This window comes from Lingula anatina, chromosome 3 (genome assembly GCF_051362555.1).
Source record: "Lingula anatina isolate TDL-2025a chromosome 3, LinAna3.0, whole genome shotgun sequence".
NCBI lineage: Eukaryota > Metazoa > Brachiopoda > Lingulata > Lingulida > Lingulidae > Lingula > Lingula anatina.
In genome coordinates this window covers 917,646-937,998 of record NC_141769.1, presented here as the reverse complement: position 1 = coordinate 937,998, position 20,353 = coordinate 917,646, and the positions used below count along the sequence as shown (strand labels likewise).

The window sequence follows — 20,353 nt, the reverse complement described above, 5'->3', positions numbered from 1 at the left end:
CCAAGGAATTTTAATACCTTATCACTAAAAGCTCTGCGGTGTGGTTTAAAAACGCATTAAAGGTAATTTTACTTAAAAGAGGTCATTATTCTGATGTTATACTAATGGTTCATTTTATTTATACTCCATGCGAACACATAAGTAGTTAAGGTGCCAGTAACTTCTTTGATGACCGCAATTTTGGAGTTGCAATTCAACATAGAAATGTGAAATATGCCCTCCTTAGACGCATTTTACACAGTAGAGGGAGGCTAATCAGTCAGGGAAAAAAAACAGCGACGGGGCGGGTGATTACAGCAAAACCACTTGCTTAAAGCTGAATGACTGAACTAAATGAAAAAAATGGGGGAAGAGGGGGGATAAGCCCTCTAGTCCCTCTCATCGACTACAAATGCTTCGTATGTGCGCACATACTGTAGGTCAGCCATATTACTTTTGATGAATTTTTAGCACCCAAATACTTTATATTATAATGCTTGCCTTTAAGTTTAAAGCCGGTTGCATACACTGCAACTCTATGGTTAGTGTCCGTGATGTTGTATGCATCATATAAAAGTAGAACTCACTCGAAGGTAAGCCTGAAAAGAAGATTAATGTTGCGGTATTGTATGGTTTATCAACTAAAGTAAGTCAGGGGGTAGTATAAGACTTAGGGACTTGGTACCTGCTAGTCCGTGTACTCGAATACTAACTGCTAACAAAGGAACAAATAATTACAGCTACAAAAACACTCATATGTGATGCTATGTACTGTAGGATATTTCTTTCTTGTGACGCATTTTGATATCAAGTAAATCAACTTAACAGAAAATAATTGAAAATATTTTATAATACTTTGTTATAGGACAACAGTCCTTACAACAAAATAAACAGCAATGGCAACATGTTTATTTACTTTTAACTACTTCCTCATTATCAAACTTCCATCTCGACGACGTGCAGCCGTTGCTAATGCACAACTGCTTACGTTATATCTTGAAATAGTGTGCTTTTAATGACAAAATCCATTAAAAGACAGAAATAAAGCCACTATTAAAAGTCACTTTCATCTTAAAACTGGTCTGGTTTTAGTCTACTATAAAAAGGAGTTGGGCTGCTTACCAAAGTTGGTAGCGCATTTAAGTAAAGCATTACTGGCACGTACTAAAATTTAACGAACCATAAACTTTTTAACACGACTTAAAATTAAAGTGATTTCTTTATAAGGCGCGTGTTGCTAGGGATGTCTTTTTTTAAAGAGTGTGGAACAAAGGTATTTATAAGTTAGGGAACGGTCCTATGATACTGGTGCTGAGTGCCTGCCGACTTGAATGTACCATGTCAAAGACCACATTTCCATGGACACCATTGGTATACTTGGATCAATCCAAATCCGCGGGGACTCTTGCTGAGTGCAGTCAGTTAAACAAATTAACACGCATCCTCCTGGATTCAAGCAGAACAAAGAAAAGCTAGTAATGATGCTATTACGTTGGAAACAAGAGGAGGCGTGTCATTTAGTTAAGCTGATTGCACTCAGCGAGAGTCGCGGCAGAATTGGATCGATCTACGAAGACCGATGGTGTCTGTGGGAATGGGGTTTACGACTCGTCAAAATCATTATTCATACTTTTGTTTTGTTTAGAGGAAAACAGTGGTTGGTACGTGCTTGGTGTTGTTTTCACAGAAGTGAATAGAAAGTTCCTTAGTCCTATCTGCAATCACTGTAAATTTTGAATATACTATTTGATTTTTTTACCATGGTCTTCTTTTGAGTGAGTGCGATATGCAAATATTCGTTGTTTTTGTTGTTGTTCATTTTTATTCACGTCAAAGTTTCAAACAACAGGATGTTTTTTCTCTGTTGATGATAAGATAAACATATCCGTGCAACCCTTGAAACTGTGTTGAAAGTCCGCCGATTGAAAAAAAGGATCCAATTCTGCAAATGTTTTCATAAATTTCCGAGCAACTAAGTGTACGCTAGGAAACATCTAATTTCTTATTTATTGTTCAAAATATAATTTCTTCAAAATTCAATAGCAGAGAGAAAAGATCGTATGTTTAATAGTCTATTAAATTATTGAGTCTTTGCGTTTACGTACTTACTCACATACTGGTGAAGGCACCGTGAAAATCCAGCACCTTTGCGTTCTGATTTGCACATTAATGTAAATAGAATTATTTCCTTATAGTGGACAATTTATGACGTCATTGGTGCGGCTACTTAAACGCGAGAGTGCAGTCAGATATTGCGAAGTACTGGCTGCTTTTGGAACTTGAGTAGAAGGAACGGATATAGTTTCTTCTGAATTTCTTCCAAAGTTTGTAGACGACTGATTTAGCGATGGAGAGCGTGCGGCTTCTTCTGTTCACTGGAGTGCTTCTTGTTTTACAGCCTCTAGTTAGCTCGCACGGTGAGTACATGGCAATTTTTATTAAATTTTAAATAATTAAAGTCAATGAAAATATCTCATTTATAGGCTCATCACAAAAGTTCCGAAGTGAGTGAAAAAGGTACCGCCAATGTAGCAGAATCTGTTTTTAAAGATCTCATCAATATATTACGCGTTTTCACGTTTTGTAACTTAAGATATCGAGTCTGACAGTCCGAAGCAAAGAATTTGTAAAGCAATAGTAAAGCAATGCGTTTATGAATAGCCGTCGATAAATTATAGTTTTTTTTAAGGAAAATATCTTTCAAAGCCCTTTTCTGGAAGTCTTCACCTTTGACCTAAAACATACCACTGATCGTCCAAAGCGTTCGCCAATTATGCACAAAATAATACGCGAACTTCCTATTTTCTGACCGTAGTTATTGGCGATACATTTTGTGTTTTTTTCTTAAAAAACTTAATAAACAAGAGGCCAAGAGAATGAAATAGAAATATAAAAATATGAAATAAATTGCACTGCAACACATTTGGTTTTTATTTTTAAGTTTTCAGATTACCTGTATAAAACTTATGTTTATTCTTGAACACAGTATCCCTTGTTGTGGGTGGTAGGGCGTGGAATTATAGTAAAGCTGAAATATCAAAAGTTTTGGGGAGTTAGGTGTAAATGTCATATTTTACTGAAATATTTGCGACATTTTACATCATCTACCGATATTTATTTGCAGCGTTTAAAATCCCATTCCACATTTCTCTATTTAACTAACAGTTTCATGGATCGTTACGCCTTCACGTAAACGTGTTTAACATTTTCAAATAGGAAGATGGACGATTAAAAGTTAGCATGGTTCACCATTATGTGTTTTGCTCTGGTGAACGGTGTCCATTTTCAAATGTTTTATCTCGCAATGTGCATGTCATATAAATGTTACTTAATGTTTGCTAGTTTTCAGTCATTCACTAATCCGTAATCTAAATTTTAATATCATCTTGAAAAGTGTAATTTGTAATGACACCTGCCTGTAAATTATAATCTCTGTGTTCTTCATTCTTACAATTAATTCAAATTACTGTGAACAAGTTTATAAACAGCTGTAGTATATTCCCCTTTAAATAAAATAATTAGATAGATGCTGTTGGATGTTTTGCCAAATTTTAGGAGAGATACACGAAAGATGTAATTGTAGTGAAACACTTTTTAATCAAAACGTGTTCGGTATATACTGTTGATGCCATGTAGAATTAAACAACACACACACACATATCAGCACAAGCTTCCTAACATAGAAATTTAAATGAATCCTCGTTATTTAAAGTTAGTTTAACCAAATTGTACACAGAAACATTGTACATTAAAAAATTTTAAAAAAATATCCCTTATATTTGTCGAAAGCAATTCACCCAATTTTTGTTACATACTTGAAACGAATTCTAACGTACGGCGCACAATATACAGGACACAGTTTTGTTGAATGAGCGGTTTTAACTGTTGAACTGTACGGTGTGTTTATTTCGTTACGACCGAGGTGTGCTTAATAAGACACCGCGAACACCTGTCAACAAACATCACTTAGGCATGCTCCCGTAAGGTCAGAATTCATAATTTGTCCTAAGGCAACCCGGTCTTTTAGGGGCATGGTAAGAAAGTTATTGCGGCGCCTCAGTATTAACTGATAATGTTACTTGTTTGCATAAAATTACTTTAAGTGAGTATGAATGCTCATTACGCCAGGTAGCTGCCGACCTCTGAAAGAGAGAGAAAGTGCGTGATTCTCGAAATCCAGCGAGTGGTTGATCAGATCTGCCCATATTTCGGTGAAGATCCAACAAAAGCCTAATCAAATAAGTACATTGTTATTTTAGCATTTCTTTCGGATGATCTGTTTTCCCCATCGATTGGCCATTTGCATTAACAGCACTATCTGCTCTCCTAATTAATGATATAAGTACAAGTGGTTTTGCTCCCCCCACCTCTATTTGGCAGACATATAAATTTTAAGGTCATAAATTTTAAGATGCTCCAAATGGTACCGTAGGGCATTTTTATTGTCTGTAGCAGTACCAAGCATGATTTATTTCTTTTTTTATTGACAGCCAGTCTGAGTTCAGGACGTGAAAAAGCTTTCTACATTACTCGGGATTTATTCGCATAAGCACTTTTGTATTATAATTTTGATAGTTTAGGTGAACAAATAAAATGGGGGATGGGGGACATGCCATATTTGGCGGCTATAAACTTTGTATAAAAATTCCTTTAAGTCACAAAGTTAATGTTGAAACTGGCTGGATGATTGTCTAGAACTTTATGGAAACAGGGTGATTGATGATATACATATCACCAGATGTCAGCATCACTCATATTCTACGTGGCTACCACAAATATATTCTTGCTACGTAATTGAATTATAATCACGGGCGATAGGAAACCGAAGAGATCCATTACCAAGAAGGGGAAGGGTGTTCATAAATATTTTATATCTTATTTACTGTACCCAAAATTCTACATGACAAGGAAGGGCATTTTTAATTAATTTGGGGAACGGTTGTTGGTCAGATTTAGAAAGTTAAAGAATCCCGCTAAAAAAAAAAAACAAGAAATTGCGTTAATCTTAACAAAATAACTATTTAAAAAGTATAAGGAGATTCCAATCGTTAATCTTGTATAATGATAATAATAATATAATAATAATAATTTATTATTAGATGAAATTGCAACCCTAAGGTTGAAGTTGTACAAAGAATGTTTAAAAGAAAATTGACAATAAACTTTAAATTATAAAACAATAAATTATTCTTAAAATACTACAAATTAAAAAGGCATCCATAAATTACTACAAGTTAAAAAGGCAATAATTAATAAAGGAATTTTTAAAACGTTCCGTCTTCACTTTTGGTTGTAAGAATTTGGTGTTGTTTCGTAAAGGGCGGGTGTTTCTTTCAGGCAATAAATGTCCTAACTTTTCACAATTTTTTTAATTTTGTATAAAACCTCTGATACAGCAAATGTCTACGTTTGTCTAGGGTGTCAATGTTACAAACTTTTAAGGCATCATCATAACTGAGACCAGGGCAAATAATCCTTAAGGCTCTCTTTTGAACTGACTCTAGACATTCAGATTGCTCAGCAGTCAGACCTGGTCCCCACACTGGACAGGCATATTCTAAAACTGATCTTATTACAGACTGGTAAATAGTTAATAAATCTTGTATGTCCAGTTTTGCCCTCTTTAGCTGTCTGAGATAAAAGAGCTTTAAACATGCCTTAGCATACATGGTTTTGATGTGTTCAGCCCACTTGAGGTCTGGGGTTAAAATAACACCAAGTATCTTAAACTTTTTGACCTTTTCTACACGTTCACCATCTATTTCCAATGTTGGTATTGTAAGATTACAGTCCTTGGTAAAATTTATGTCCATCGACTTAGTCTTCTTTACATTAAGTTTCATCTTGTTTTGCTTGACCCAGTCAGCCAATTGGTCTATTGCTTGTGGTAGATGCGGTGTTTTGCCAAATTTGCAAATTTCGTAAATGGAGGTATCATCGACAAACTTAATGTCTGAACAACAAGTTTTCAGGTCATTTATCATTGCAAGGAAAAGAATGGGACCTAATTTAGTGCCCTGAGGCACTCCCCCCACTTGCTGAACCCAATCAGATTTAAAGCTACTGCATTTTACTCGTTGCAACCGTTCGCAAAGGAAGGAATTACAAACTTGTCCAAAAGTTATTGCTTATATTTAACAATTTCATTTGCAATGATTCTTAAAAAATAAAATAGAAAGAAACACTGAACAGATTGCTTGTTGCCGACAGACGCAAAATGGCTCCTTTTTCATTTCAAGCCGGAAATGTTACCATCTGAAATGACGTAAATTACGGTAACGATAACGGGCGTCGTCACCTGTCTTAGTACCTTTAACGAGTATAATTATGTTTATATCAATTAACGTCACACATTGATGTAGTACGTTGCGTGAACGAAAAGCTCATTTTTATCCCTTTTGCAGAATTCAGGTATAATTATATTATAATATTAAAACAATTTTCAAAGGAGTAACTTTATTACTTTGAGGAAGACATCCATCAGTTTTATCACTGCAAACACAACTTGCAGACTTTAAAGCGATTAATGTTACTATTTTTCGCTCGACGGTGTACATAATAAAAAGTGAATAGATAGATAAAGCAGTTAAAGAAGGTGTCATAAACAACATGTCAAAGAGCATGCGTTACCCATTTCACATTAAAGATTAAAATGTACTTGGGGTCATTCAAAATTGGGAAACCTCATGGGGATGGGCTTCATTTAAACAAAATCTTAAATAATGAAGCAATGGTTTTTAATTGATAATTCAGACAACAGATTATAGACAAAGGCCTGAAAAGCGCACCGTTACTCAAACGTTGTTTACTTTTACCACCAACGCATGACTTATTGAAAACCTCTGGGCAAATAAACACATATCGTCCTCTCACGAGCGCAAGTTTTGGTCTTGTAGAATTCCCCTCGAAATTTCCCTTGATAATGGTGTCTGTTTTGGCGTCCATGACGAAGATCAGTACGAGCGTCTCCCCAGCAAACCTTTTCGGTTATAACCGTCATGGTACCGTTATAATGATGTTGTGTGTGTGCTGGGTTTAATGCGCGGTGGACTTATGAACTGCTCCGAAAAAAAAACACCGAAAACACCGAAACATCTGCATGCGTCAATATAGATATAGAAATCTTGTTTATAAAACGTCCATTTTGAAAAAAAAAATGGCAAAAGCTAAAATAACTCTGCAAGAATAGTTATTAATCCATGTATCGATCTCTTTATTGTTTTAGGCTGTCACGATGGAGAGGACTGTTGTGGCAACCAGCCTTTGACCAGTCCATCCTACACATGTTGCGGCTCCAGCCCGTGTAACACGCAGCAGCAAATGTGCTGCAGCGGCAATGTTTACAACTACGGCCAGAACCGTGCCTGCTGCGGCAACCAGATGTACGACACCAGCACACACATATGTGTTGGCGGGAAGGTGTATCCCATAGGGACCACCCCACAGCCGTCGTGCGGAAACGTTAAGTACGATCCAAACGAGAAGATTTGCTGCGAAAACTACCTCTACAACAAGTCGCCATATGCTGCATGCTGCGGGCCAACAGTGTACAATACCGATCTCCAGTACTGTTCTGATGGTCAGATCGGCACCCATGGAGGCAACTACGTCAGATGTAATGGTGTCGTGTATGACCCAGCTTTTTATATATGTTGTGCCAGTGGAACCAGGCCCAGACAGCAGTACATTGAATGCTGCGGTGACGTAGAGTACGACGTGCGCCAGGACATGTGCAGTAATGGTGTCGTTGTCCCGATACCACAGTACTGTGGAAGCCAGCAGTACAACCCGGACACGCACCTGTGCTGTGGGAACGAAGCCAGGCCCATCACTGCTACACTTAGATGCTGTGCCGACGTGTTCTACGATTCTCGCACACATACCTGTCAAAATGGAGTCGTCGTCGCCATTATAGGGTACCTTCCAAGCTGCAACGGTGTGTCGTATAACCCAAGGTACCAAATCTGCTGTGGCAACACCCTTCACGCTCAGTCGGGCTATCCATACCTCACCAAAGCCTGTTGCGGACAATCTGTTTATGATATACTAACACAAATATGCGTCGTTGACATGATCTACGTTATTGGCCAGGGCCCGGTACCTAGTTACTGCAATGGACATGCGTACTCCCCTGCAAACCAGATGTGCTGCGGCGGACAGTTGTTCTCCCTGGAGCCGTATCTCAGTTGCTGTGGACAGACTGTTTATAACGTGATGCTCAAATACTGTGCCAATGGCTTCCCAATCCTCCTGGGCGGAACTCCTCCCATTTGTGGTGGTGTCCAGTACGACCCAGGCACCCAGCTGTGCTGTGGAAACACCTTGCAACCAAGAGCCTCCAATCTTGGATGTTGCGGAGGCGCCATATTTTACAACACAGATACCCATACGTGCGTCAACGGCCAGATTATCCCCATCCAACCTCAGCACCTGTGCAACGACGCGGCCTATGATCCTACGACTCATCTCTGTTGCAGTAACAAAAACTTGTACTCGAAGGCTTCAGGAATTGATGCCTGTTGCGGCGACTTCGGGTACGATCTTTCAACGCACGTTTGTGTCAACGGTCAAATCAGGCCAATTTCCATCAACTTCTATCGCTGTAATGGTGTGGTGTATAATCCTCTCACACAAGACTGCTGTGGGACCGAGATCATTCCCAAAGGATCGACAAGCAGAGGATGTTGTAACAATCAGCCATTTAGTCTGATATACCAATCCTGTTGTGGCAGCACAGTCATCACCAACGGCCAGGGTACGGCATGTTGTAACGGCCAGGTCTACAATTCAATGACCAATAAGTGTTGCGGTGGTTCCTTGATTCCGTCATGGCTAGATTGTTGTAACGGTCAGTCCTACAACCCCCAGACTCAAGAATGCTGCGGCACATCCATTGTCACAAAAGGAACTTGCTGTAATAATCAAATCATAAACCCCAACTTCCAAGGATGCTGTGCAAACAACCCTTTTATTCTGAGTACCCAAGAGTGTTGTGGCAGTACTGTAATCAATAAAGGTTCTCAAGCCTGCTGCAACGGCCAGGCATATAACCCGTCTGTATACGTTTGCTGTGGAGGGACCCTTTACCTTAAATCGTACAACGTAGTTTGTTGTGGTAACAGCCCAATCAACCAGGCCACATCGGGTTGCTGCAATGATAGGTCATTCAACCTGGGAAGCGAAGAATGTTGTCATGGCAGCGTTGTACCAAAAGGTTCCTGTAATTTCTGCGGCAATTTACAGTACAATCCATCTATAGCCATTTGCTGTGGGAACACACTCTACGGAAGGTTGGCCGGCAGTCAATGTTGTGGAAGCACTCACATCAACACTGCCTATCAGGGGTGCTGTGCTGGTAATCCTTATTCTCTGTCAACCCAGGAGTGTTGTCAGAACACAGTTGTAAACAGAGGATCATGTTGTAACAACCAACCATACAGCCCAGCCAGTCAGATATGTTGTGGTGGAGCTCTCTATTGGAAACAACAATATGACCAATGTTGTGTTAATTCCCCTTACAGTTCTAATACGTACGAATGTTGCCTGGGTAATATTGTACTAAAAGGCAGTTGTAATTTATGTAACAACCAACCATACAACCCAGCCACTCAAATATGTTGTGGCAGCAATGTCTATTGGAAGGTACAATATGATCAATGTTGTGTTAATTCCCCTTACAATTCTAATACGCACGAATGTTGCCAAGGCAATATTGTTCCAAAAGGCAGTTGTTATTTATGTAATAACCAACCATACAACCCAGCCACTCAAATATGTTGTGGCAGCACTGTCTATTGGAAGGTACAATATGATCAATGTTGTGTTAATTCCCCTTACAATTCTAATACGCACGAATGTTGCCTGGGTAATATTGTTCTAAAAGGCAATTGCCATCTATGTAACAACCAACCATACAACCCAGCCACTCAAATATGTTGTGGCAGCAATGTCTATTGGAAGGTACAATATGATCAATGTTGTGTTAATTCCCCTTACAATTCTAATACGCACGAATGTTGCCAAGGCAATATTGTTCCAAAAGGCAGTTGTTATTTATGTAATAACCAACCATACAACCCAGCCACTCAAATATGTTGTGGCAGCACTGTCTATTGGAAGGTACAATATGATCAATGTTGTGTTAATTCCCCTTACAATTCTAATACGCACGAATGTTGCCTGGGCAATATTGTTCAAAAAGGCACTTGTACTTTATGCAACAACCAACCATACAACCCAGTCAGTCAAATATGTTGTGGTGGAAATATCTATTGGAAACAACAATATGATCAATGTTGTGCAGGCAACCCATACAACTCTGCAACCCAAGAGTGCTGTGGATCAACGGTGGTAAACAAAGGGAGCTGCTGCAATAACCAACCTTTCGACCCAGCAACAACCACCTGTTGTGGAGGGTATAGGATTCCAAAGAACTCGGCCGTGGCTGGATGCTGCGCCAACACCGTGTACAACAAAGATACCCACATCTGCTGTGCTGACGCCATCTATCCTAAAGACACTTATATCTGCTGCAGCGGAACTCCCTGTAATAAGCAAACTCAGCAGTGCCTGGATAACCAAGTGGTCCCCTGTGATGGTACTTGTGACCCTAACGCCGTCGTTGATCCACCACCCCAACAGTCTATCCCTGGGATCGATACCTTGCCAGACGGGGTGCTCGTTTTACCGTAACCAATAACCACTTTGACTGTTTTCAACTTGACAAAACAAGTTCTAAAAAAACTTAGCTCATAGCTGGGCAGCTAAATGAATCTTATTTGTAGTTATTTAATGTTCTCATGAAAATACATTGATTTGTAATATTATGCAAACAAAATGACTGTACCCAAGTTAAATCGTATGTGATCGGTATGTTCACCAAAATATCTGAAGAGTTGGAGGCAGTTTTTGGTGTTAATATTTTAGTTCTTGAAGACACCGGGTATTGCTAATACCTTATGGCTAATATTAAGCTATAATTGTGCACTTTAAATATAAATCATCACGGTTAAATACGTTTGGTGGTTCGTAAACAGAAATAATAATTGAGCGTTTTTTTAATTATAGTCAAACTACTCCATATTTTTGTATAACATCACTTTGTATTTACATGTAAAGAATTTGAATTGCGAATTATCACTTGAAATCAGTGGCGAATGTACAGTAATTGCTTGTTGTAAAACATCCTATACACTTAATAACCGATAGTTCGTTAGGTCCGTAAAGTACATTGGTTTTGGGGACGTATCTACAGATACAAACTGCTTGGGTTCTAATTTTTTAAAAATAATATATGTAGTAGTATTAAGTTTTAATCGTTGGTGGTTTTGTAATACGATTTTTTGGGCTAAGTTTAAATTAATTCTTCATATGACGTCATGTCTTCTTCATGACACGTCTATCTGGTGTCACAATCCGTCTTGGGTATAGTCTGTGGTCGTCCTTGGATATGCTTAATTCACTCTTCCAGATTTTTTTTGTCATCAAACTATCGTGAATTAGTAATACACAAATGAATTTATTGTGATTGTTCACGTAGCCATAACATGTAGACCAATACAACGTTGTGTTTTTTACGATAAATATACACATTTGCCACTGTTTAGTGTAAAAGATTAAAAAAAGTGTAGATGTGGACGGTTGATATAGTAATAAAGAAATTATAAAAAAGTATAAAAGCCTCTTAGTTTACTTTATCTACAAATAGCCGAATTATTTATGTAGAAATACATGACTGATTTAGATGATATGTTTTGGACATGCCAATTAAAGTAAATGGATGATTTCGCATTAGGGAAAGCCATATAAAAAGAGAGACTAAAAACTGCCTATTTAAATCATAAGTCAAATCTCTCCATTCGCTATAAATAACAGGTTTATATTTGTTTTAAAGATAATGAAAATAATCATATGCAACATCTAAATTAAGAGTCCTGTGACATTCTTCAAGAATGACACGATTCAATTGTTTCAGCCAAATTATTTTTTGAAAACCATGGTAGTGCAAAATTACGAATATAGGATTAAGATTTCGAGAAATGGCAATTTCTGTTAAAAATATTTCATTGTATTTGGCTTTTGAAAAATATTTGAGAAATGAAATATTGTAGTTGGTCTGTAACGAAAGTTATCCAAAAGGAATCGGTACTCGTTTCAATAGTGTAAAATAACCCACATGCTTTAAAAGTCACATTTCAAATATGACCCCATTCCCATCGATATTTAGATCGATCTATCTCTGTGGGGAGTCTCACCAGATTACTGTCAGCTTAGCCGGCTTAAGCGTCTGTCCTGCCTACTAAAAGCTGTAAGGGGGTATTTAACTGTCGTGCACGCTCGGCTGACTGCAATTTAGCGTGAACCCCCAGGGAGTTAGGTCGATCTAAATCTAAATCTCTGGATCGATCTAAATCTCTGGGAATGCACCCTATGAGACGTACACTTAATACACACTTTCTATTGTATTACACATTACTTCTTTTATTTTTATTATAAATATCTAAATATGGTTCATATCCCAGAAGATCTAAAACGGTTTTACATACAGCATCAACTTTTCCTGCCATTTCGAAACCTATCTCTGTCTCCCACTTATGCGCTGTTTTTGAAGAGTTTTGTCTTTTTGTTCCGTAAGTTCCATTTTCTTCAGAGGAAGACGTCGCTCTCTGAATCCAGTGTTCTACAACAGGTGGTAGTTTTTGTCCAATAAAATTATATATTTTTGTGCTCCAGTATAAAGGTTTAGCTGCAACATCCTCATATTTAATTTGCATAATACGCCCTGGATATTTTGCCTCCAAAACCTTTCCATGTGTAATATCAGGCAATAATTGTTTGTTGCAACGCTGATCGACTTCACAATCCAGATTGCACTTAAAAAGAGCGGCTTTCTTTTTCGACAATAAGGATGCCCTTGGGTCACGGAGAAGATGGATGACCTTGACATTGGGAAGCTGGGTCAAAATTGGTTCCACTGCCTTCATGGACAATCGCACTAATTTCATCACTTTCAAAGTGGAGTTGTCACAAACATTTTTCATCTTGGTCATGCAGTTTGGTTGTTTTCCCCGTACGCGAATATAAGCGCAGTTTTCATAATCTTTTAAAGCTTTCTGTTGGTTTAAAGTTAACAAATTGTAAACGTTGTATTTTTTAAGCAATGTTACAGTGCTCGGTACGTCATGCACCTCACACGTGATCAGTTTCTTTATGACGTCAGCATAAATGAAATCTTTTTCTCTCTGAGAATGGGTCCCCGATATTTTTCTGAAAAAGAGAACATGGAACACATATAACGGCACTGGATTAAGTACAGCATGGGGAGAGGTTTGAAATCCCCAGGTAAATTCAATTTGTTGCAATGTTAAGGTCGGATGGGCTAAGAGAAATCCAGGCCAGAATTCTGAACGCATTCTACATGTAAGTGCATGAATTGCTTCTTGTGTGAAAATGCCGTTACCCCTGGAAATGTGAGTTATTGGCAGGAAAATCCTGGCTGGAAATGATTTAATACAACTTTGTCGAACAGAACACTTCGGAGAAACTTTCGTTTTAAACAAGTGTACTGAAAGTATAGTTAACAATGTGAAAACATATAGAGTAGCTGTGGTTACCTCTGGACTGGCAACTAATGACGTTCATCAAAATGTTACAGAGCAAACGTTATGTGAGGGCACCTTGCGATGCTGTTTCCTACCTTTGAGTATTATTAGAATATGTATAGATGGACGGCTGTTCTAGAGACTCCTTTATCCAACGAAGAGGCTCGTAGAAATACACGGCATTGGGATTCTGGTTGAAAAGTTGACCTACAAGGCTCGACCCGCTGCGGACATAGGTCAGAATGATCACTCCATCTGTCGGGGAATAACGAGACATGAAGGAACTGTTTCGTTGATGTGATATCAGGTCTGTGTCTGGGGAAAAACAAAAGATAAAGGCACGCCATGTGTGAAAGACAATTACATAGGAAATATTTAATATTCCTGGAAGTTTTTGCACCTTTCCCTTAATCAGCATGTTCCATGTCTATAACCGTTAACTTAATTACGATATATTGTGTTCTAAGTGTTTTGCGTCTGTTAATGTAGGTGATTCTTGGAGAAATCAAAATGGTAAACTTAAAATAAAAAAATATTTATAGGTTTTAGTTGTCTAAATGATTTTGGATAGGGTGGACCTTGATGTTGAAGAAAAAATGCTGAAATTAACACAAAATCATTAATCATTATTCTTTGAAGCTCTCGCGTAGTGTTCATCACGATTTAATTACGTTTCGTCTTGATAAGAATGACCACGTTTTGAGCCACCGTTTTTTAATGGGTATCAGTTATATGACATCATGAATATTAAGAAAAGGAATCAAGAGATATCAGCAGTGGAAGCAGTGACTAAAATGAAATACAGCATGTATAGAAAAAGTATGTGAATTCTAAAAAAAGAAAAACAGAAAAGAGGGAGAGGTCTAAATCACATGCACATTAATAACGCAAAGAGGTTAAGACTACATGCAAATTGAAAACATAGTGGTCTAGCATATTGCATAGATGCACTGTTAACTACGTGCATGATTTTGAGAAATATAGTTTTTGTGCGAGTAGGGCATCTGCCAATATTCTCTCTCTCTATCTCTCTTTTAATTACACACACGGGCGCGCATGCCGCGGGAGGGCCCAACTGCTTAAATACCACCTGCTGCCCCCCCCCCCCCCCCTCCGCACACACACAAAAAGTAAAAATTGTACAGCAAGCGAAACGAGATCAAATTATACATCTGTATCTCTCTGCCCCTGAACATCAAAGTCAAAGTAAAATTGTCCTCTTGGACCATTTTCCATTTTATATTTTGGATATTTCATCCTCGTGCCCCACACTTAGTGAAGATAGCAATCGACTAGGTGTCATATTAAAGACGCTTAATTACCTCCCTAAATCAGCACTACATATTTGGTTTACAAATGTCTTTTTGTTGAAGCCAGTAGATAGGGGAGACAGCCACCGCATGCGCTCTCTCACTATCAAGGAGTCTGTTATTACCGAGTCAAACATTTCGTGACAAGTGACAATGAAACTGTGATTCACATTTTTTACACCAGTCTAGGATTCCATGTTACAGAGAGGCCCCTGTTACCCCGACTGGTCCATGACCTGAAGAATATTTTTAACTGTAAGGACGAAGATATTTTCATATGCCAAATTTGACAATTTGATGATTCCATATTTTTCCGTCAAAGTTCAGTAAAATGTCTCTTGGACTATAACCGTATTACTTAGGTTTTTATACGACATCAAGGATACCTATACTCTGGTATTTGTATCTACAAACTTCGATATTACATGGGCTAACATTCTAGTAAATATCAAAATACAATCATGCTAGTAAGAGTCCTAGCTAGCGCATAGATATCATTATTAATGCTTTTCCAAAGTTGAAAGACCTACCCGGTACATATGCTTTTTGAGCGGTATGAGACCAATATTTGTGACTTATTTTCTCCAGTCTCCGACTTCACCACGCACCCGTAATGTCCTCTTTATGTCAGGGAGTACAAGCATAGACAAAACTCAGTGATCATCAGTTAAGGATAAACTGAACTCAAAGCTTGATTAAATACTAGTTTTACCTTGAAATGCAATCGCCATCTTGGGCACTTGTTCCTCCTCTTGTCTATATGATTGTAAAAGCACGGCTATCTCAAAGCTAACAACGCCACAAATGAGGATCACCCACCCTAGTTTTCTCCTCTCCATGCTATCCTACACAGACCCGATTAAAATTCATGAGACTGCGACGTCCTGAATTCAGTGCGGAATTTAAAATAACTAGTTTCACTCGTGTTTGATGGTCTCACGTGGTTATCTACATGTAGTATAGGCAGTAAAGGGGTCGAATCTCATTAATTTACCCCATTATGCTAGGAAGGTGAAAACAAAGTAGATAATTAGAAAAATGGCCACCTTTGTCTGCCTTGATGTCTGATATGAATCTGTGCCGTGAAGACCCGAGGTGACTAGCGTGGCTTGGTGGTTGACTTCTCCAGCACTGCGTCTGTATTTCATGGGATTTCATATCAAAGAAGCGCCTGCCATTGCGTAGTTTAATTTCAATATCCATCCAAGTGAAACTTTTTGACATTAAGAAAAGAAAAGAAAAAAAGAAGTGTGTGTGTCAAAATTAACAATTTTCTAAATTTAGCCCTATCAGCAACGCTTATGCTTCACGCGTAAAAAAAAAACTTGGGTATCAAACATTACTCATGTGGACGAGTGCTTGAAATATTTCCCTCAGATCCCTTTTTAATACGAATAAATGATTCTAAAAACCGTCTGAGGATTCAATGTACATATCTGGTTTGGTGGAAACCCGAGACTCAAACCGCACTAGAAATATCGCAAACTAGACGAAACACCCTGTCTTAATATACTGTACTTCAACCTGTATCTTCGCCATTGTTTTGGTTGGGGTCTTTGATATATCTTTCCTGGTACAAGTTTAAAACGTTTTACTACTCATAAATATTATCGTATCAGTCTATTTATCATGCGGTTGATATAACCACCGAGTCGAAACGAGGCTTTGATGCGGAGGCAAAAAAAAACATAGATGACTATATCTCACTCAACAACTAAAGGCCTACAGTAAAATAAAATAAAAGTAAATTAGCACAAATCGGACTGAGTTACTATTAATAAAACTATCCAACTAAACAAGGGCAAGACAACTTCAAACACTGGAGTATGGATAACTGAACGGGGTAATAGTCGACATCGACATAGTAAGGTAGTTAACGGAGGTTGTTCACCTGAAGTTACGCCACACCTGTTGCGATTTACATAACAATAACAAGCTCGACGCAGTGCGAGCTGTTTTCCAGAATACTCACTTGACAGCTGGACACTGCTGCGTGAAGACTCAAGGATAGGTGTGGTGCAGTTGCAGGTCGGGATTTTTTGGGCGTAGCAGAAAAACCGCGTCTTTGTAAGTATTTCTATTTCTTTGATAACCTCCGTCATTAAATACAAGTTGCGCAGTAGAATGAACCAAAAGTTACGACAATTGTGCATAATACTTGATTTTGTCGGTCAAAATATCAAATATATTGTTTTGAATAAGCGTTGCAATGCTGTGGGATTGAAAACATGCAGCGGAAATGGTGGTCTCAGTTGCACACTACACAATGATGAAGAGATGGGTATTTCACACTAAGACTGTCCGCCGTCTCCAGAATGCCGTGTGTTCTTCATACGAACAAGAAGAACCACATTTCTGTTTTGTTTTTTCATTATTATTTAAAGGAATGGCTAAACTTTTAAGTTGCATCCAAATTACGTGCAATATATTTGACATACTTTTCAAGGAGCAAATATAGAGATAATAAATGTACATGTTGCATACATTATTAATTACAATAGATGTGCGACTGTAGCAATTACTGTCTGTATATATTGCCATCAACTGCGTCTTCTTTTGTCGCCGCGGTGCACCTTTCATTGTATAATTTAGATAATCATTTGAGTTGTCCCCAAACTTACTGGTGTGGATCATATGGTCCCAAGACACAGGCCAAGTTCACGAATAACACTTATTTTGCTTACAATATACCGTTTTGTCATACATTATATTTTGTAAACCTAAATGGAAACAAGCCTTGATGTAGAATAGGCATTTACTTTCTTCCCACTCACTGGACTGATTCTATAATGAAATGCAGGCCAATTTAAAATAACGACCTTCTTTACTTTTGCAACTTCACAAACTTCTTTTTAGCATCAAATCCTTCTTTGTGGTATTTTAATCAAAATGTAAAAACCAAGTAAAGTATTTTATTCAACTTTACTGATACGATTCATAGCACTAAAGATGTGGCCTCAAAAATTCGTATAACGGAGAATGTTAAAATAGCCGTGATGAATCCTTTGCATTTTTTAGTAAATAAAATGAAAATTCTACAGCTGAAAATTACCTGCCCTCATTTATAGATGACGTAATTTTACAATCTTGTCTTTTGATATTTTGTTTGTATTCCAAACTTTGCTCTGCAGATGAGTTTTTGATAGCCTTGGGAAATAATTCGACTATCCTCCCGGATATCATTTTCCTTAGATTTCTCAATATCCATCTATTGGGTTTTTGCTATCTCACATTAATGTTTATTTGGCGACTTTAATCTTTATATGATCACTTTAGTTTTGATAGTAACAGAAGATTAGAAGTGGCAAGATATTTATGCACACATTGAAAATGAAAACAGCTATGGTTATATAAGAATAAACGCACAATTTTGGTTCCCATTCACTACATAAAGTTTGGCATTACTTTAAAAAACTAACAAATATTTCCGATTCCATCTTTTGTTTGTATGATTAATTTTTCATTTCACATACTCCATTCTGTACATTTTTGCTATATTGGTTACAGTTTGAATTGAATTGTTTATTGATGGATTCTCTGTCTTTTAAAGGTTGAATCGCTTTTTAAACCCTTGCTAGCATTAAGGTTTTGAGTAATTCCTTAATTTGCTTTGTTACTCCACATTTTTAATAGAATACTTTTTTGTGGGGGGGGGGGGGGGTTGCTTGTTCATTTTTAATCTGATTATATCGTCTTTGTTATTGTATATGCTAAATGCCACTGCCTTTATACGTGTACTTGTTTGATTCCTTGCATGTTTTCTCTTTTGTCCAAAGTAAATTCTACTTGTATAATCTTACCTATGGAGTGATTGTTTTGAAAAATATGTAAGAAATTAAATTTTAATAAACTGCTTTGTTTTTCATCAGTTATACAGCCACTGATGCGAAATGGATTGAACCCATCCCTCAAATGGACTTGACCCACCTGTCACCCCTCAAATCGATTGAACTCATCCCACCTGTCATCCCCGAATAGAATGGACTCGTCTCCCTGGTCACCCCTGAAAAGGAATAAACTCGTCCCACCTGTCACCCCTCGATGGGAATGGACTCTCCCCACCTGTCACCCCTTGGTGGGAATGGACTTTCCCCACCTGTCACCCCTTGATGGGAATGAACTCTTCCCACCTGCCACTCCTTTAAGGGAATGGACTCTTCCCACCTGCCACCCCTTAAGGGCAATGGACTCTCCCCACCTGTCACCCCTTGAATGGAATGGACTTTCCCAGAATGGATTCATTCACCCTGTTATCCCATTACATGGACGTGTCCAAGCTGTCATACCCCAAATAAACACACAGCAATGCAGTCGTAGATCTATAATTTTTACTCATGACAAACTAAAATTCATTTATAATACGTTTTTATTATGCCAAAACTACAATCACAGAAATACATGGTGAACATAATGAAAAAAAAAAGATGATAGAAAAATGCTATATAAAATTCTGCAAATGAACATGTATTTTAAAACAAGGCATTAATATGATAACTAAATACAAGCGTTTTGTGTATGCACCTTAAATGTAGCCGATTAGTATTTTACAAAAAAAAAGAAAAAAAATATATATATAGATTTGGTCAGACAAGCTAAACCTGATTTTTCAACATTAACTTTAACTTAATCACAATGTCCACTCGCAAACTATTTAACAAACTTGAATGGTTTAGGCTCGAGGTCAAGGATAATACACAAGATATTGCTCTTCATAACTGTGATATATATTGAATTTTTCAGAAATGTGGGCTGTTCAAGGTTTGAACACTTGAAAGAAGGAGAAAGATTTTAATGAATCAATGGAGACTGTGGAATGTAGGACATTTTTTAAAAGTATTCTATTTCTTTTATCAGATTCTTACATTTAACATATAATTAAAATTCAATAATATTGAGAAAGCAATATAGGTCAAGTCAGACAAAGTTTTGTGTACTCGAATAATGGAAAAAAAAATAAGATTCTCCGAAAACAGAACAGTGTGCATTCGTAGATTTGAAAAATTATGCTCCATCCCATTCTATTTTTGATTTTAGGTTTCGCATGTGGGGGAGATGACACGTACACGAGTTGAAATAGTTGTTTAGCGTCAAAATCTAGGAATAAACTTTCTCACTCTGCAAAAGGGATTTGAATAACATTAGGGTTTTTTTTCAGAAAACAGTTTATAAAATGGTTCCGATTTACATAAAAGAAAAAAGGGTTGTGCGGTTATAGCATTTATTGTGTTGTGAAGAATAAACCAAGGGGAGATGTCAAGTTTTTAATATGAACGGGAAGAATAAACTGGGCAGTCATCTTGGAGACATCGAGTGCTATTGTCATCTTGTACAAGATTTTAATTAGTAAACATTTTAATTAAAAAAGCAAAAGTTCAGATAGAGTATATAGCAGGTTCTGAATATACAATTCATATTAATACTACTTTTTGCAATTGGATCTTTTAGATGAAATAAAGAAACTAC

At 37.6% G+C, this 20,353-nt stretch overlaps 2 protein-coding genes and 1 long non-coding RNA gene across 6 annotated transcripts; 2 read left to right on the top strand and 1 right to left on the bottom strand.

Moving 5' to 3' along the window:
• Positions 1 to 2,201: 2,201 nt before the first annotated feature.
• Positions 2,202 to 11,311, top strand: LOC106179518 (uncharacterized). Its single transcript, XM_013563179.2, has 2 exons — positions 2,202 to 2,396; positions 7,205 to 11,311. Exons 1-2 carry the CDS (start codon positions 2,327 to 2,329, stop codon positions 10,669 to 10,671), a joined length of 3,537 nt encoding a protein of 1,178 aa, XP_013418633.2. The 5' UTR covers positions 2,202 to 2,326; the 3' UTR covers positions 10,672 to 11,311.
• A 166-nt stretch (positions 11,312 to 11,477) lies between these two features.
• Positions 11,478 to 15,908, bottom strand: LOC106179523 (carbohydrate sulfotransferase 3). Of its 2 annotated transcripts, none has more exons than XM_013563193.2 (3): positions 15,603 to 15,908; positions 13,676 to 13,895; positions 11,478 to 13,245 (listed from the first exon to the last, which is right to left on the bottom strand). In XM_013563193.2, exons 1-3 carry the CDS (start codon positions 15,727 to 15,729, stop codon positions 12,444 to 12,446), a joined length of 1,149 nt encoding a protein of 382 aa, XP_013418647.2. In that variant the 5' UTR covers positions 15,730 to 15,908; the 3' UTR covers positions 11,478 to 12,443. The 2 variants fall into 2 exon arrangements, with proteins under 2 accessions (XP_013418647.2, XP_086864132.1); XM_087008006.1 differs by lacking the exon at positions 15,603 to 15,908 and adding an exon at positions 15,421 to 15,560.
• A 219-nt stretch (positions 15,909 to 16,127) lies between these two features.
• Positions 16,128 to 20,192, top strand: LOC147762764 (uncharacterized). Of its 3 annotated transcripts, none has more exons than XR_015333383.1 (3): positions 16,130 to 16,957; positions 18,760 to 19,705; positions 19,925 to 20,192. It is a non-coding gene; the product is annotated as an uncharacterized LOC147762764 (long non-coding RNA). The 3 variants fall into 3 exon arrangements; XR_015333381.1 differs by having other exon boundaries at positions 16,135 to 16,957; positions 19,631 to 19,705; XR_015333382.1 differs by having other exon boundaries at positions 16,128 to 16,957; positions 18,760 to 20,192.
• Positions 20,193 to 20,353: the final 161 nt, after the last annotated feature.

Coding starts and splice junctions, on each gene's coding strand:
- LOC106179518 (XM_013563179.2), top strand. CDS start 2,327: ATGGAGAGCGTGCGGCTTCTTCTGTTCACTGGAGTGCTTCTTGTTTTA. Junction 2,397..7,204: donor GCCTCTAGTTAGCTCGCACG/GTGAGTACATGG, acceptor TTATTGTTTTAG/GCTGTCACGATGGAGAGGAC.
- LOC106179523 (XM_013563193.2), bottom strand. CDS start 15,729: ATGGAGAGGAGAAAACTAGGGTGGGTGATCCTCATTTGTGGCGTTGTT. Junction 13,896..15,602: donor GATGGCGATTGCATTTCAAG/GTAAAACTAGTA, acceptor GTTTTTCCCCAG/ACACAGACCTGATATCACAT. Junction 13,246..13,675: donor TATTCTAATAATACTCAAAG/GTAGGAAACAGC, acceptor TCTCTTTTTCAG/AAAAATATCGGGGACCCATT.